The 16394-nt window shown below is 42.9% G+C and overlaps 1 protein-coding gene and 1 gene segment (V, D, J or C); both read left to right on the top strand.

Moving 5' to 3' along the window:
* Positions 1-1350: 1350 nt before the first annotated feature.
* On the top strand, positions 1351-3319 carry LOC130514559 (immunoglobulin heavy variable 3-74-like). The segment is given in 2 exon segments: positions 1351-2567; positions 2657-3319. Coding segments are annotated over 2 exon segments (522 nt in total).
* A 3146-nt stretch (positions 3320-6465) lies between these two features.
* Positions 6466-8331, top strand: LOC130514558 (uncharacterized). Its single transcript, XM_057014219.1, has 6 exons — positions 6466-6661; positions 6763-6801; positions 6886-6933; positions 7039-7290; positions 7382-7642; positions 7724-8331. The coding sequence occupies exons 1-6, from the start codon at positions 6652-6654 to the stop codon at positions 7849-7851; spliced, it is 738 nt and encodes a 245-aa protein (XP_056870199.1). The 5' UTR covers positions 6466-6651; the 3' UTR covers positions 7852-8331.
* Positions 8332-16394: the final 8063 nt, after the last annotated feature.

Genomic DNA, 16394 nt, shown 5'->3' with positions numbered 1-16394 from the left:
ACATTTAGCTACCAGGCCTCCCTGCTGTGGAACCAGCTCCCTGTCCAGGTACGGGAGGCTGACTCCATCTCTACTTTTAAGATAAGCTTTTTAGCTTAAAACCTTCCTCTTTGAAAAAGCTTATGGTTACTAATTCTGTAGTTCCAGTTATCATCCTAGACAGACAAATTATCATACTTAAGGGGTCGTCTAATCATTAGGTCACATCTTAGTTATGCTGCTATAGGCCAAGGCTGCCGGGCTTCAGAAACATGATCACCTGACAGGCCTCTGTCACCCCACTGGGAAATAGTCTCCTCTGCTCTTATTTCTTGTGTAGTATTTTTGCTTCTCCCCCCCTTTCTGTATTTATCTACAGGTATCGCACCTTCAGAGCTGCATAGTGACCTCTGACCCCGCTGACCCACTCCACTTGACTCTACCAGCAGCTTACTTTACTGAATATAATGTATTTCTATGTGTATTTTCTATGATCTATGCCTATTCTCTCCTCTCCTCTCCTACCTATTCTCTCCTCTACCTGTCCTTCCCTCTTCTCCTCTCTCTCTACCCAGCCGGCCATCTGCAGGAGGGTCCCCCTACATGAGCCTGGTCCTGTACAAGCTTTATTCCTGTTAAAGGGGAGTTGTTCCTTGCCACTGTTGCTTGTTGGGGGTCAGGGCCTGGGATTCTGTGAAGCGCCAAGAAACAATTTTGATTGTAACAGACGCTATATAAATAAAGATTGATTGATTGATCAACCAAAAATGTATTAACTCTCATTGGCCCACCAGCTCTCTCTCCAATCAGTTTTAACCTGCAATGGTCCAGTCTTTGTTCAGCAACAATTACCCTCCATCTTCTCTATCAAAACTATTAAAAATCAGCTAAGGTGACTCCAAAACTGTCTCCATTTCCCTGGAATCTCTGATGCAGTTCAGTAAATGTCGTATCTCTCTTTTGGATTTTTTGTTGTCTTTCTCACCTGTTTCTTTTGGGGGCCCTCAGGTGTCTGTCCTGGGACGACTCATTTTTGGTCTATGATGCAATATCCTTTTTTTACTGTTGAAAGTTAAGACAGGAACAAATGCAACCATCAAAGTTCAAGTGAGATTTATTTCAGTCAATCTTTATTTATATAGCGTCTGTTACATTCAAAATTGTTTCGAGGCGCTTTACAGAATCCCAGGGTCTGACCCCAATCAGCAACAGTGGCAGGAAAAACTCCCCTTTAACAGGAAGAAACCTTGAGCAGGATTTTCATGAATATTTTAAAAGGTTACAGTCATATAACTAACAGCAAACCTTCACATGTAAAACATGATTTAACTGTAGGTTTCCACTCTCCTATTGGCTCCATATGGTCAACAGTGATGCTTCACATGTTTGATTCTATGCAAATTCAGAGTTCTTCTTTGTTCCTCAGCTATAAAACCATCACATCAGACTGTCAGTGGAGTTCTCTGCACCTGACTTTCAACATTAACCATGTTCTCTGCAGCTCTGCTGCTGCTGTTGGCAGCTGGATGTGAGTCTCTCACTTTTCATTTCCTCTCTACAGGTGGTTCAGGTCAGAGTATGGAGTCCATTCCTTCCAGTTCAGTCATGAAAAAGCACGGGAGACCCTCCGACTGTACTGAAGGAGATCTGACTTCACATTTAGGTCTAGTATGAACTAGATCAGACAGGATCCTGGAAAAGGACTGAAGTGGATCGGTGAAGGCTTCACTGATACCAGCAGCAACGACTATGCTGGCAGTGTGAAAGGATGTATAGAAATCAGTAAAGACAACATCAACAGTATCTGAGACTGTTCAGTCTAAATCTGGAGGACTCTGCTGTGTATTACTGTGCCAAAGACACTGGTTGAAGAGAGCAGAGAGGCTTTTCTGAAATTCCACAGGATATTTGTACATTTAGACCAAAAGGTGGGAGCAGAACACACAAAGTCAGATGTCTCTGTGACAGTTAATGTGGTTTTTCATTTCCTGTTTTTGAGTCAAGATCATCACTTAAACCCTCCATCCCATCACAGGAATATTAGCAGCAGTAATACAATCATGCTAAAAAGAAAAAGACAATATCTTGACCTTTAATATCAAGCATAAAAATCTGCGACCACTCATTGTTAGTCTATCGAATTCATTTCAAGAGTCTAAAAAATACTTTCAAGGACCTGAGTGCCAAAGTTTCATCTTACATCACTGACCTTCTCTTTCACACTCACCTCCAAAGTGTTTTAGATTAAATTTAAACATAGTTTTAACTGTTACAAGAGATTAACAATAACATGAGAGTTCCAGTGACACTTGTTTCATTTCATTGATATCTTTTAAGGTTACAATGAATTAAGTAACAGCAAACCTTGACATGTAAAACATGATTTGACTGTAGGTTTCCACTCTTCTATTGGCTCCAGTGAGATCAACAGTGATGCTTCACATGTTTGATTCTATGCAAATTCAGAGTTCTTCTTTGTTCCTCACCTATAAAACCATCACATCAGACTGTCAGTGGAGTTCTCTGCACCTGACTTTCAACATTAACCATGTTCTCTGCAGCTCTGCTGCTGCTGTTGGCAGCTGGATGTGAGTCTCTCTGTGTGGATTTGTCAAAGTCAGCAGTTGATCTGTTTGAGTGTGATTTTATAATCAGCATTTTCTTTGTTGCTTCACAGGTGTGAAGGGTGAACAGTTGACACAGCCAGCCTCTGTGACTGTGCAGCCAGGTCAGCGTCTGACTATCACCTGTCAGGTCTCTTATTCTCTCAGCAGCTACTGGACACACTGGATCAGACAGCCTGCAGGGAAAGGACTGGAGTGGATTGGACGGAATAGTGTTGGATCCACCCCAAGCTACAAAGCTTCCCTGAAGAACAAGTTCAGCATCAGTTTAGACTCTTCCAGCAACACAGTGACTCTAAATGGAGTGAATGTGCAGCCTGAAGACACTGCTGTGTATTACTGTGCCAGACACACAATAACACAAACCATCAGTAGAGCTGAACAAAAACCGCTCAGAGCATCAACACATCACACCAGAGGGGGCGCTGTCACACCAGGAATGATATCCACACCTCATCATCGCCTTATTTTAGATTTTTCAGAGCCTTTCCACAGATATAACAGAGAGAAGACTGCACAAACTCTGTGTTCTTGAAACAACAAAATCATTTGAAAGGAACTTGGAGCAGTTTTACACAGTACGGCTCAAAACAAAAATGAACAATGAGAGGTGTCATTTCCATTTCCTCAAAAGAAAATCGGATGATCTCATCTTTTAAGTTTTGCTAGACAATGAATGAATAAATAAACCAGTAAATATTCTTGTTTTTAATAAATTACGTTCAATATTTTTTTCCATCCAAACTCATAAAAACATTATTTAGCATCTGCTGAAGTGTTAGTCTTTGTGTCAAACAGTCATTAGAGGAGTACTAACTGTTGGATGGTTTCCTGGAGCCTGTTTGAGCCGGTTTGAGCCTGTCCTCCTGATACCCTGATGCAAATCTTCAGTGTCTGGTGGACGTCTGTCCTGCTGACTGCTCTTGTTCTCTCTCTGCTGCATGACAGGTCACATCTCCAGCATCAGCATGTCGAACACTCTCTCTGCTGATGCTGCTCACTGACTCTCTGTCCTGTGAGTTCTGCTGCTGTCTGACACTGCTGAGAGACGGTGACTCTCCCAGACCACCAACTTTCTTCTAACTGTCATTTCCTCTCTACAGGTGGTTCAGGTCAGAGTATGGAGTCCATTCCTTCCAGTTCAGTCATGAAAAAGCATGGGAGACTCTCCATCTGTCCTGAAGGAGATCTGACTCCACATTTAGGTCTAGTATGAACTAGATCAGACAGGATCCTGGAAAAGGACTTGAGTGGATCGGTGAAGGCTTCACTGATACGGATGTTGAGAAATCACTAAAGACAACATCAACAGTATGGTTTATCTGAGACTGGTCAGTCAAAATCTGGAGGCCTCTGCTGTGTATTACTGTAAAAACACACTGGTCGAAGAGAGCAGAGAGTTTTTTCTGAAATTCCACAGGATATTTGTACATTTAGACCAAAAGGTGGCAGCAGAACACACAAAGTCAGATGTCTCTGTGACAGTTAATGTGGTTTTTATCATTTCAATTTTTCATGTGTCTGAGCAGACACACAAGTTCCCTGAGCACACTGAGGACCACTGTGAGCAACATCAGATGGGTACACTGTGGCCACACACCAGTATCACGCTTGTTCAAAACCTTGGATCATAGCAAGTTACATGGCTTATTAAAAGAATCAAATGACAGCAGTACATAAAATGAAAAAGACAAAAATCTTGTTGTTCATGAGATGTGTACTACTATGTTATATGTGAGAGTCCTGCTTTAACCATAGGAAGAGTCCTAGAAAAGGAAAAAATCTCAATCAGTTTCACCGCTTGTTCTTCTATTTGCACACACTCCGACAGCCATTCCATCTTAAAAGAACCGCATTTCTTTTTTACTTTGGCTTGATGAGTGGATGTGTCTCTGCCCGTTCGTTTCGCGATGATAAAGGATTAGCATTTGCATCTCTTAACTCCGCTGCACTGCTGTTAGCTAGCTAACGTGCACGGCGAGTAAAGGCTGGGCACATACGCAAACACTGTCAATGCTGATTGGCTGCGTAGCGTAAGTGAACTGCATCGGATTATTGGCTGGACACCTGTCGCTCATTGAGTTACGTTGCGAAATGGTACAGAAAACAATATTACTGGTCTAATTAACTAGATTATATCAGTTCTAAAATTAGATATTAATTAATACGTTTCTGTTGAATTTTATTTTGTACGCTGCATAGATTTTCTTGTGCGCTGAGTATGTGCAAGCAGTGCGCGATTGAGCAAGCGCGCAGTTTAGAGGGAACATTGATCATGAGTGAAAGCCTCCATCCCAGCACAAGAATATTAGCAGCAATAATACAATCATGCTAAAAAAAAAAGACAATATCTTCACATTTAATATCAAGCGTAAAAATCAGACATATTAGATTTTGGTAAAAGTCTTGTTCAACCTTCAATAAAAATGTGTTTGATTGAATGATTGGTTGGCTGATTGATCGACCTGTCTGTCTGTCTGTCTGTTTATTAAAGTTGAATTGCATATTCTTGTATCTTATTCATTGTATTATTTATTTACTTGAAAATAATACAAAAAAAATGTCATAATTAAAATAATTTCAATGCAGAAAATAGAGTACTGTTATTTGGCACAAAAGAATAGTTGGTCAGAAATTATTAGTTATCATTTAGAAGTTGTTATGATTTCAACAACTTAAACTGTCAAAATCAGTTCAAAACAGGTAAATAAAAATATATTTATTTTGAGAGAAACTCAAAAAAGTGATAATCAAACTGATGCTGTGCAAATGAATTAGAAAATCATAGACAATAGAAGACTCACAGGGTATAATCTACAAGTGCAATAGTGATAAAAATCACAATATAACATACAATTGAAACACTCTGGTCCTTCATTAGTTTGAATTTAAAAAAAATAAAAACAACAACATTAATACAGTTGCAGCGAATGTCCTAAAGAGAGAGAAATGGGTCACTTCTTGTCAAAGTGACAGGTTGACCTTTCCCTGAACCCGCCCACATCTGTTCCCCCCCCCCCCCCCATTCCCGCCTCCCGCCTTTCTCCCTCCCGCCTTCCACCCTCCTCGGGAGGAGGGTGGATCCCCCCCCCCCCCTCCCTTGCTCGTCTGTTTTTAATAAGGGCAATAGTTACAACACAGTGACAAAACAGTTTTGCCATAGTCCTGGCATAGCCATCCGTGGACAACATGAGTAGTTCTACATCCGTGATTGGTGAGACGGCTGTGACCGTTATAAGAGAATTGTGTGGAAAAGTAGTTGAAAAATCCACGGTGTTTGTACAGCGTTCTCAGGCGTCACCTTCTGAGCCTTTGCAGCAAGAATGGTCTTTGGAGCCTTATAGTCAAACAGGGAGTTTTGGGTATGTGTTCCGTTACAAGACGGGGGAGCTGATTCTCTATCAGCGGGAAGAATCTTCCAGTGAGGGGCCTATGTTGTCGGCTACGATGTCTTCCAATGACTGGGGTGTGTTGAAACTGATCAAACCGAGAATGGTGTGTGTGACTGAAGAAGGCTGTGAAGAAAGAAACAACACAGAACAGAAACCTTCCACAGAACAAACATTTGTGAAACAGTTGTGAAAACTAGAGAAGAGAAAACTATTGGAGAAAGTTAGACTGTTAGAACCCTAACACTGTGGTTCAGAAGAAAAGAGAAAAGAGTTGGTGGCCTCAAGTAAGAAATTTAGGGGCCTACGTTGTCTTCCGGTGTCCGAGGTGTGTAACTGAAGAAGCTTAAATCCCGTGGAGACCTGGAGGCCCTCCTGGAGAAAAACATTCTTAACATGAGTTATATCGCCTGAACCTGTTGTTGGTAGAGTTCCCGTGTAGGGATGTATCCCCATGGGACCAGTTGGTCCACCGGGGCAATCGTCAATATCAGACTTTTCGGCGCCAATCAACTTTTTTTTTTTTTTTTCCTTCTCGCCAAGCATTGTAAAGCGAATATATACATGATCATCTCACAGTCATTAGCTCAGTCCTCCAGAACTTCATCGGAAGCTTCACCGTCTGCGAGCGCGTGTAACAAACAAAGATAGCTGCAAAGATGACTACCGGTAAGCCTCAAATTCTTCCCAAACTTTTTCTCTGTAGTTTTCTAAATAGTTTTAGAAAACTATTAATGATTAACTACTATTTACGAATAACTGTGTTTTAGAAGTTACAGTAGAGGTTCACCATATGCCAATTTATCCTGGTAAGCAATCCGTGATCTTTTTAACCTGAAAGTTGTTCTATTTTTATTCTAGATTTTTAAGTGTAATTTTCTGTATCTTTAAAGTCAGCGCCGATGAGTTTGAAGGAATAACCCTCACGCAAACAGACATTGGTATTTTACATAGTTTTTTTTTTTTTTGTTTTGTTTTGTTTTTTTATGAACAGCTCAGTTGTTCATAGATTGCTGAAATATAACTTTTTATGATACATTTTTCAGATCTGTTAGCCAGGGCTGAAAGATTGGTATCCGAAGACAACCAAGAAACTGAAAAAGCAGTAAAAGCATTGCTGTGTTCTGAAACCCCACTCCCCGTGCAGGGGACAAATTGCTGTGTAACTGAAATTGGTGAAATTGAGATTGAGAGGGAAACCTCGGCACTTCAACATGGGACTGACTCAAGTAAGCAGACGAACAAACTCTCCAGAAGACGTGTGAGACAGCCAGGAGGACCGAAGTCGACTGTACAAGGTAATATATTTATCTGTGATTAGAAGTATATACAAAATATGTGCCGTTTTGATGATTTGTATTTTAACGATTTTCCCCTCTGTCTAAACAGAACCATCAAAACAGAACCTTCAAACGTGCGCCTCTCTGAGCACTGTGACTCCCACGGCCTTTCCACCCTCCCGTGAACCTTCTGCCCCTGCGAGGAGACGTAGAATACGGCAAGCGTGTACCACTCTGACCCCTGTACTTACAGCGGGACCCACGGCAGCTCGACCCTCCCTTTCACCAGATCCTTTCGAACCTGCGAGGCCGATAAGGAGACGTAGGAACCAGAGACACAAGTCTAACATTGTCAGGAGATTGTTTGATGGTATATTTTATACTATATCTTCTTGACTAATAATAATAATAATATATAAAAAATAATAACTCATCTCTCATCTAATTACAGATTCAGGGTTGAGATTAAACGAGAGCGTTCCTGAACCGTCCTTCAACAGGGTGGAGGGGGATACAGGCGGATACATTCATCCCAACAACAGCACGAGCACCACGAGAGCGTTCCTGAACCGCTCTTGACAGGGTGGAGGAGGATACAGGCTGCTACATTCATTCCCAACACCCCCAAGACAAGGTAGTGCTGGAGATTTTCAATAATGTCATACGGTATATTGTTTCCTCCAATTGTAACCAAAGGTGTACTAAAACAGTGTTGAAAAAGCTGTAATTTTTTTTTTTCCTTTTTCTGTCTTTGTTTTAAGATATGGATGAGGATTTCAATGTTGAATATTTTAATCAAGTACCGAATGCTTTACAAATAGCTGTTGATCAATTAAGTGAAATTCCAATCTCCATTCCAATAAATTTACAATTTACAGAGCAAAATGAAAACGTCCTAGAACTTGACACCTTACAACTCATAAATGATGCCCTCGAAAACCTTAATGCAGTTAATGCAGTAGAGTTTGAAAATCATTCTCCTTCATCAGCTCTCCACACGCAAAGTGATCATGTCTTACACGCGGTAACAATCAGATCAGAGACGGATTCAGCAGAGACACAATCAGAGAGCAGACCATCCCCCCATCTTTCTCCTCAGCAAGGGGGAGGAGGGCTAGGAGAAAATCCATCCGATCTCTCTCCTGAGCGGGGTGAGAGGTTTTTTAATGATTTTAACACATGGAGAACAAGACGCTCCTTTAACATTCCCACTCGGGGAAATGTGCCTGACATTGCAACATTCTATCGAGATGTAACAGGGGTTATCAGCGAATTGGTGGATGTTGCCAGACGACATAGTAGTCGCAATGATTTAATACAGTTGGAGGTGGTGGGTGAAAACGTACACAATCATGTTACAGTTGCTGTGGATGAACAAGGTGAAAATATTCTACCGGCTTTTAATGGAATGCTAGATCGGATTGTGCAGTCAAACGGTATCATTTCATCGGATGAGAATATAGAATTCATCCTTCACGTGGTGCAGAACCCAGGAGGAGGTGCCAAACGTAAGATGGAGAAAACTCTAGACTGTGAAATCATTGACAAAAAAAGACGTCACTTATTTATCGTAGACAACAGAGACAACCAGCTTTGCTTCGCCATCAGTCTAGCTCACGTTATCTACCCGAAACTTACTGAAAGAGAATGCCTTGATATTGCGAGGAAGTTGCAGCATCAGGCTGGTTTAAATGATGAGACCCCCGTCACTTTCAGTGACATTGGTAAATTTGAAAATATTCTGGGGCGTAAAATTGTTGTGTTTTACAGAACATGCCACAGTAAACCCCTCTCACATTATGAGACAAAATTCTCTGATCGTTCCAATCAGTTGTTTCTCTTTTTACTACAAAATCACTATTATGGGATAAAAAATCTCAAAGCCTTCCTGGGGTCGTCAGTCTGTAATTATTGTTACAAGACTTTTAAGCACCCCTATACCCACTTTTGTAAAGGTTACTGCGCAGTGTGCAACGATCCTGCCTGCCCCACAGAAGGGTTCAACACAGTGGTTTGCTCTGACTGTAACAGAACGTGTCGCTCACCCTCTTGTTTCACCAGACACAAATTGGTCGGTTCAAGCAGAAAGTCCAGCCTCTGCGACCGAATCAAAAAATGCGCACGATGCGAACTATACTACAGTGTCAATTTGTCGTTAGACGATGCAAAGCATCGCTGTGCGGTGAAAAAATGTAAAATCTGTGGTGAAAAACTGCAGAGCGACTCTAAAGTCGATCATAGTTGTTACATTCCTACCCTCCAACCAGACATCTCACATCCTGATTTGGTTTTTTATTTTTGAAACATTTGTGGGTCAAAATGGAGAGCATGTTCTTTTTTAGTGCATACAAAAACATCCAAAGGTGAAGAGAAGGCGTTTTATGGTCTTGACTGTGCTAAAATGTTTATTTTGCATTTCAGGAAGCCACGATACAAACAGAACATCTTTATAGCCCATAATGCCAAGGGGTTTGACAGTTATCTGGTGTTAAAAGGTATGTTGGAACTGGATGTGACGCCACAACAGATTCTGATGAACGGGAGTAAAATCCTCAGTTTTGAGGAATCCCATATGGCTCAAATTCATAGATTCCTGTCATTTCTCCCCAGCGTCTCAGCGCTATGCAAGCCTTAGGATTCAATGACAGACCAAGGGTATTTCCCACACTAGTCAGAAATCACCTCAATTACGTTATCCGTCCACTACGTAATGCATGACCATGACATCTCAAATGGTAAATATGACACAATCATAAATTCATCAACTAGATATATAACAACCATCATTTACGACACCATGACTCACATACAGATTTAGACTTACAAATCACACTCTCTGATCAAAAACTACACACATACATCAACAAGGCATCACCACAAAATAGAGAGCCAGACATCACTCATCACCAGCCAGACCTAATGAATTTCACCATATAATAAGAAGACTCACACTAACTGGTACAACGATCAGCCAGGTACCTTTGACTTCAAAAGGAGGCCTCGCTGTACTGCAAAAATGATGTTGACATTCTCACCCAGGCAGTCTTAAATTTGAGATCAGTTCCTAGGTGAGACGGGGGTAGAACCTTTTGGTTCTATCACCATAGCCGGAGCCTGTATGAAGGTGTTGCACCAATTATCTGATCCTAACACTCTGGCTATCCCTGCCCTCACAACTATTTGAATCAGAGCAAAAGATTCTCTAGCGCATCGGTTCAATGGTTAGAATGGTTGATGCACAAAGAAAAAATCTTTATACAGCATGCTCTAAACATGGGTGAAAAACAGATTGGTGCATTTTTCGTAGACGGATATGCTGAGATTGACGGTGTAAAACATGTCTGGGAATTTCATGGATGTTTTTACCACGGCTGTCCCAGTTGCTTTGATCCCACAGTACAGTGCGATATGAGAGGCGTCACCTTTGGTGAACTGCACTACAAAAGTGAGAAGAGGGTGAGTGAGCTACAGACCACACATGGGGTTCGTGTTGTAGTCATGAGAGAACACACGTGGAACCAGATGAAAACAACATGCACGGAGGTTAAAGAATTTCTCCGTTGCTTTAACGCTCCTGAGCCTCTCAACCCCCGAAAAGCACTTTTCGGAGGTAGAACGAGCGCTTTAAAACTGCGACACACGGCAGCGCCCGATGAAACCATCCACTATGTTGATGTCACCTCACTGTACCCGTTTGTCAACAGTACTTGCTCTTACCCCTTGGTCACCCCGTGATCATCTACAAAGATTTCGAGGACCCACGCAGCTACTACGGCTTCATCAGAGCCACTGTGTATCCTCCTCGAGGTCTTTTATTCCCCGTGTTACCGCACAAAAGTGAGGGAGGTAAATTACTCTTTACACTGTGTCGCACCTGTGCCGAAACTAACAATGAGGGTGGCCCCTGCGAACACGACGATGAGGGCAGAGCTCTGACGGGGGTCTGGGTCACCGTTGAATTCATCAAAGCTCTGGAGGTGGGGTACAGGGTGGGTAAAATTACAGAAGTCTGGCACTTTGACAAGAGCAGCGACACTGTGTTTACCGACTACATACACACCTTTTTGAAAGGAAAGCAGGAAGCCTCGGGTTACCCCGCTGAGGCGACGGACCGAGAGAGCAGGGAAAAATACATCAGGGACTATCAGGAGCATCAGGGCATTCTTTTAGATGCTGGCAAAATCGAGACCAATCCTGTGAAAAGACAGGTTGCTAAATTGTGTCTCAACAGTTTGTGGGGAAAGTTTGCACAGAGAGATAATTTGTTTAAAACCACCATTGTCTCAGATCCTAAAGAATTCTTTAGTTACATGTTTTCAGGTAAATACAAAGTCGAATACTTTTCCGTTCTCCACAGCAACAGAGCTCTCATCAGGTGGAAATACACCGACAGGTACGTTCAACCCCCAGGTAAACAGAGTAATGTTTTTATTGCAGCATTCACCACAGCACACGCACGACTGAAGCTGTACAGTTATCTGGAAAAACTACAAGACAGAGTGTTTTACATCGACACAGATAGTTTAATCTATCTGGTCAAAGAGGGGAGAAACCTCTAGAGCTGGGTAACTATTTAGGTGACCTGACGGATGAACTGGATGGTGACAGCATTCAAGAGTTTGCAGCGGCGGGTCCCAAGAGTTACGCGTACCAAACACGAAATAAAAAGAAAGTCGTCATGCGTGTGAAAGGTATCACTCAGACCCGGGAATGTTGTGAGCGTGTGAGCTTTGACAGTGTCAGAGAGCTGGTGGAGGGTTACCTGAGTAATAAACAAGAGGGAAACACGATCGAGATCCGTCAACACAGCATCAGACGTGATAAAAAGGGTTTTGCATTGAGAAATGTGTCATTTGATAAAAAATTTAGGGTGGTGTATGACAAAAGACGACTCTTTGCTGACGGAACAACTCTGCCTTTCGGGTATTAGAAATGCAGGAAATTGAATTTGATCCTAGGTTTATCTTTCCTTTTTCTTGTTTAATCGTGGGTCCGAGCGGGTGTGGAAAGACCTATTTTGTAAAAAATGTATTGGAAAACTGTGACCGTGTAATAAATGTTGTACCTGACAATATCGTGTGGATTTATACCTCTTTTCAACCTATGTACACTGAACTGCAAAAGATGATTAAAAACATTAAATTTGTCAAAGGTCTGCCAGATTCTTTTGAAGATGAAACACTGTTTCCTCCTGATCAAAAGCATTTGATTATTTTGGACGATGTTATTTTTCAAGCCTCTGACCATCCTGAAGTGGTAAAGATTTTTACACAGTATCGCCACCACAGAAACATGAGCGTTATGATGTTGACTCAAAACGTGTTTCACCAGGGTAAACACAGTCGCACCATCAGTTTGAACAGCAATTATTTGGTCATGTTTAAAAACCCACGGGATAAACTACAAATGAATATATTGGCTCATCAGATTTTTCCATCACAAAAGACATTTTTCTTGGAGAGTTTTGAAGACGCCACAAAAGACCCTCACGGGTATTTAATAGTGGATCTCACCCCCGTCTGCCCAGATCCGTACAGACTGAGGACGGGGGTGTATCCTCACCAGCAAGCGGCCGTTTACATCCCCAGAGCGTCGACGTAGATCATCATGTCAGCGCGTATAAAAGAAACGCACCCCTGCTGAAGGCCCTGTACCGTGCCACACCCAAGAAACGTAGAGACATTCTTATTCACAGCTCCCCGGATTTTATCCAGACACTGTGTGAGATTTCTTTAAATCTTCTAAAAGGAAACGTCCCCCTGACTCCTTCTCAATTAAAAAACTGAAGAGACAGAAAAAAATTATCAAACTGTTGGCTGATAAAAAAACCAGTTTAAAGAGGAAGCAACAGGTTCTAAAGAAGCAGACGGGCGGATTTCTTTTACCTCTCCTCTCAGCGGTGGTACCTTTGATCGGGAACCTCGTCGGAGGATTGATACGAAAATGACTTTGAAAAAGGCCCAAAAAATGTTTCTCGTCACCCCTCATCAACTCAACCGCCTGACGCGACCCTCCCAGTCCATCAGAGATGTCGCGGAGGACGATTTGGATGCTAGGATGAGAGCCATCTTAAACGAGCAGGGGCTGAGCTCTCATGAAAAAAAAAAAAATATAACGCGTTACTGCAAAGATATCTGACCTTTGTGAAGCAGGATCAGACAGAGAATCTGACAGAGAATCTGACAAAGACGGAGGCAGAGGCAGATTCTGGGACGGACGTACGGACGTCCGATAGCATCATCGACGACGTGTTGCAGAGCCTCCCACCGCGAGATCGCAAGAACGCCGAATACGTCTTAAAGAAATTATCCGACCGTCACGATGTTTGGAATACAAAAGGGGAATTTGTGTACCGGGGCAACGTTGTAAAAGGGTCTCACATGATCGATCTATTCAAACGACTCTTGTTTCCTTTTAAAAAGAAAAAATCAGAGGGTTCTGAACCTCCCGGATGGACACATTTTTTAAATACTCTCTCAGAATTAAACATCCCTTTGTCTTCTATAAGTAACCCACGAGCGCGTAATCAATACCGACTCCTCAAGATGGATGCGATCGGATCTCAAGACTCTGAAACACCTGCGGATCTACCGTCAAAAACTAGAAGACGAACAAATGACCCCCCGCGTTGGATTAACATTTCATCGTGAATAAATGTAATACACAAAGTTTTGTCTTTTACCAATAAAGCGTTTATTAAACATTTTTTCGAGCGTACAGTCATTCATTCAAAAACTTTAAAAATCTTTAAAACATTGCAAAAAACAACACCCCTGCTTGGAGGGACCATTGATTTTATTTCTAATACAGCGCTGATATTTCCTCACATAGTCGTACACCATGAAGTCATTCTTTATTACATCATCATTGTACAAAGACAGTACTTGATCAAAAGATAGCCCGCACGCGCGGTGACAGAGGTAATAGATGCAATGTTGTCCGCAGACCGTCGACATGTGGTGCTGCAACTGAACGTCGTGGTACTCAATGTTTTTAGAACGTTTTTCCAGAAACTGTAAGATGCTCGGAGGGTAGTGATCAAAGTCCGGCGGAAATCCATAAGAATCAAAAAAGGTGGCTATGCCACCATTTTCCAGCGTCAAAGCTAACCAGTGCTCCCCCGGCATGTGAGCCGGATGTGTGTTGACGATAAAGTAGGCCGGGGTTCTAAAAGAGGGATTCAGCATGGGCAGTTGATCGGACGCCCACACCCCGCAAAACACATCTCCCAGCAGGCTATGCAGAAGGTTCTCTAGTTGAACGTTGTCCATCTTTTAATAATAGTCCACCAGCACCTGCCTCTTGGCGTTGATCTCCAGAATAGAATCGTAACAGGCGTAGACGATAAGGGTCGCGGTGTGCGGCAGGGGTGTTCTAAATCTCAACTCCAGCCTGAGGTTTCCGTTTGAGACGGTAGACAGTGCGTCGTTGTCATCGCTCGGATTGAGATTAAACACAAACAGAGAGTAGCCGTCATTAAAGTCATCACGGCTGATACTCAGGGGTAAATCTTTGAGATGTCTCCCGGTAGCCAGGAACATGTTGTAGAATTCTCTGACGGACACCCCGTTGTTAAAATCGGGTTGGAAAGCTTTAGCCGGAACTTGCCGGCCGTCCTGACAGAGAGCCAGGTATTCGATGTCATAGTGTCTGAAATTAAAAGGCGACAGGTCTCGTCTTCCTGTGAAAGCCTCGTGGTGTACCATACCCAGAACCACGTACTTTGGTATGCTACCCAGAAACAGATTCTCCTGGTTGCAAACCCTAGAGTTTGCCGGAATAGAGTAAGTTTTCACATTAACGCGTGAAAGGGGGGGTAGAGGAGAGCGTTGCCCTTCATTAAGGCGGCGGCGTGACCTAACCTGACTGCGGGGGACACGGCTACTTTTTTAACAAATAGGGAAGCCCCCAGTACTTTTAGGCTAAAAGCAGAGTCACGCGCCCCCATGAGGCAGAAAGCATCGTTGGCTCGCGTCAGTTTAATTCTCAAATCGACAGAGTTGAGCAATAGTCTCTCGCAGAAAAAGATGTCCCCGTGGAGAGGACCGAGCAGGTGTACTTCTCTGGAACGGGCTGTGGACGCGGCTCCTCGTTAACCATATTTGGACCGTTCACGAGCACGATAGAGTCCACTGACCCGGCGGTATCTTTGTAAAAAAGACCCCGGTAAACTGACTGGAGAGCGTGTCCGGTGAAAAGTTGAGCAGGGTCTCAATCATGCAGCGATAGGGGTGGGTAGCGCTCGACTGAGAGATGAGTCGATCCCCCAGGGTCACGTCGCATTGACTGAAAATTGTATTTAGAGGATAATTGATAAGACCCACCGCTGCGTCATTAGCTAGGTTCGATCCGTTAGGGTTGGTGATTTTTACACGAGAGATGCAACAGAGTGTCGTTCAGATCCAGATACCGGTCCCCGTCTCCGGGGATGAAAAACTCAATGGGTCCCCCGTCGGTGATGGCTGACAGGGGAGAAATTTCCGTGTAGGTTTTTTCATCGATAGACAGCTGCGTCATAGGTGCTGAAAATAAATCCAATTCGGCCAGAGTACACTCTGGAGATTTCTGATGTACTAGAGCCATTTTCTTTTTTCTCAAAGAAAAGATATTCTTAAAAAATATCAGAGCTCCGGACGGACTTCTTCTTCACACGACGGCCTTTTGCAACTGATTTCTTCTTTTTACCGAACGGCTGTTTATTAAAGCTCGAGGGGATGCGTTCTCCGGGGGGTCGTCTTCTCTTCCTACGCGACAACACCATAATGCCCCCGGATCCTTCTTGCTTCATCTCTTGATCACCGGCGAACCGTTCCATCACGTGTTTGACGGCGTTGGAGGCGATGTTACTCGCAGCGGCTTTAAGATGAGGTTTAGCTATTTCGAAACCTTTCTTGGCCAAAGGGCTGACGAAACGAAATAATTTAGAAAACAAAGATCCTATCCCCCGACCGTACATGACCGGTGCACCGTAAAACCCCGGCAAATTCCCCCCTACTTGACTCTCATAATATTGTACAAATCGGTGAGGATCTTCTCTCAAACCTACCCGAGCCATTTTCTTTTTCTCTATTTTTCTCTTAGCCTTGAACACTTGTGTGTGGATAGCTGATCAGCCTCCTGAA

The sequence above is a fragment of the Takifugu flavidus genome, chromosome 18, assembly GCF_003711565.1.
Source record: "Takifugu flavidus isolate HTHZ2018 chromosome 18, ASM371156v2, whole genome shotgun sequence".
NCBI lineage: Eukaryota > Metazoa > Chordata > Actinopteri > Tetraodontiformes > Tetraodontidae > Takifugu > Takifugu flavidus.
The sequence above is the reverse complement of the archived record's forward strand: the minus strand, read 5'-3'. Positions and strand labels throughout refer to the sequence as shown.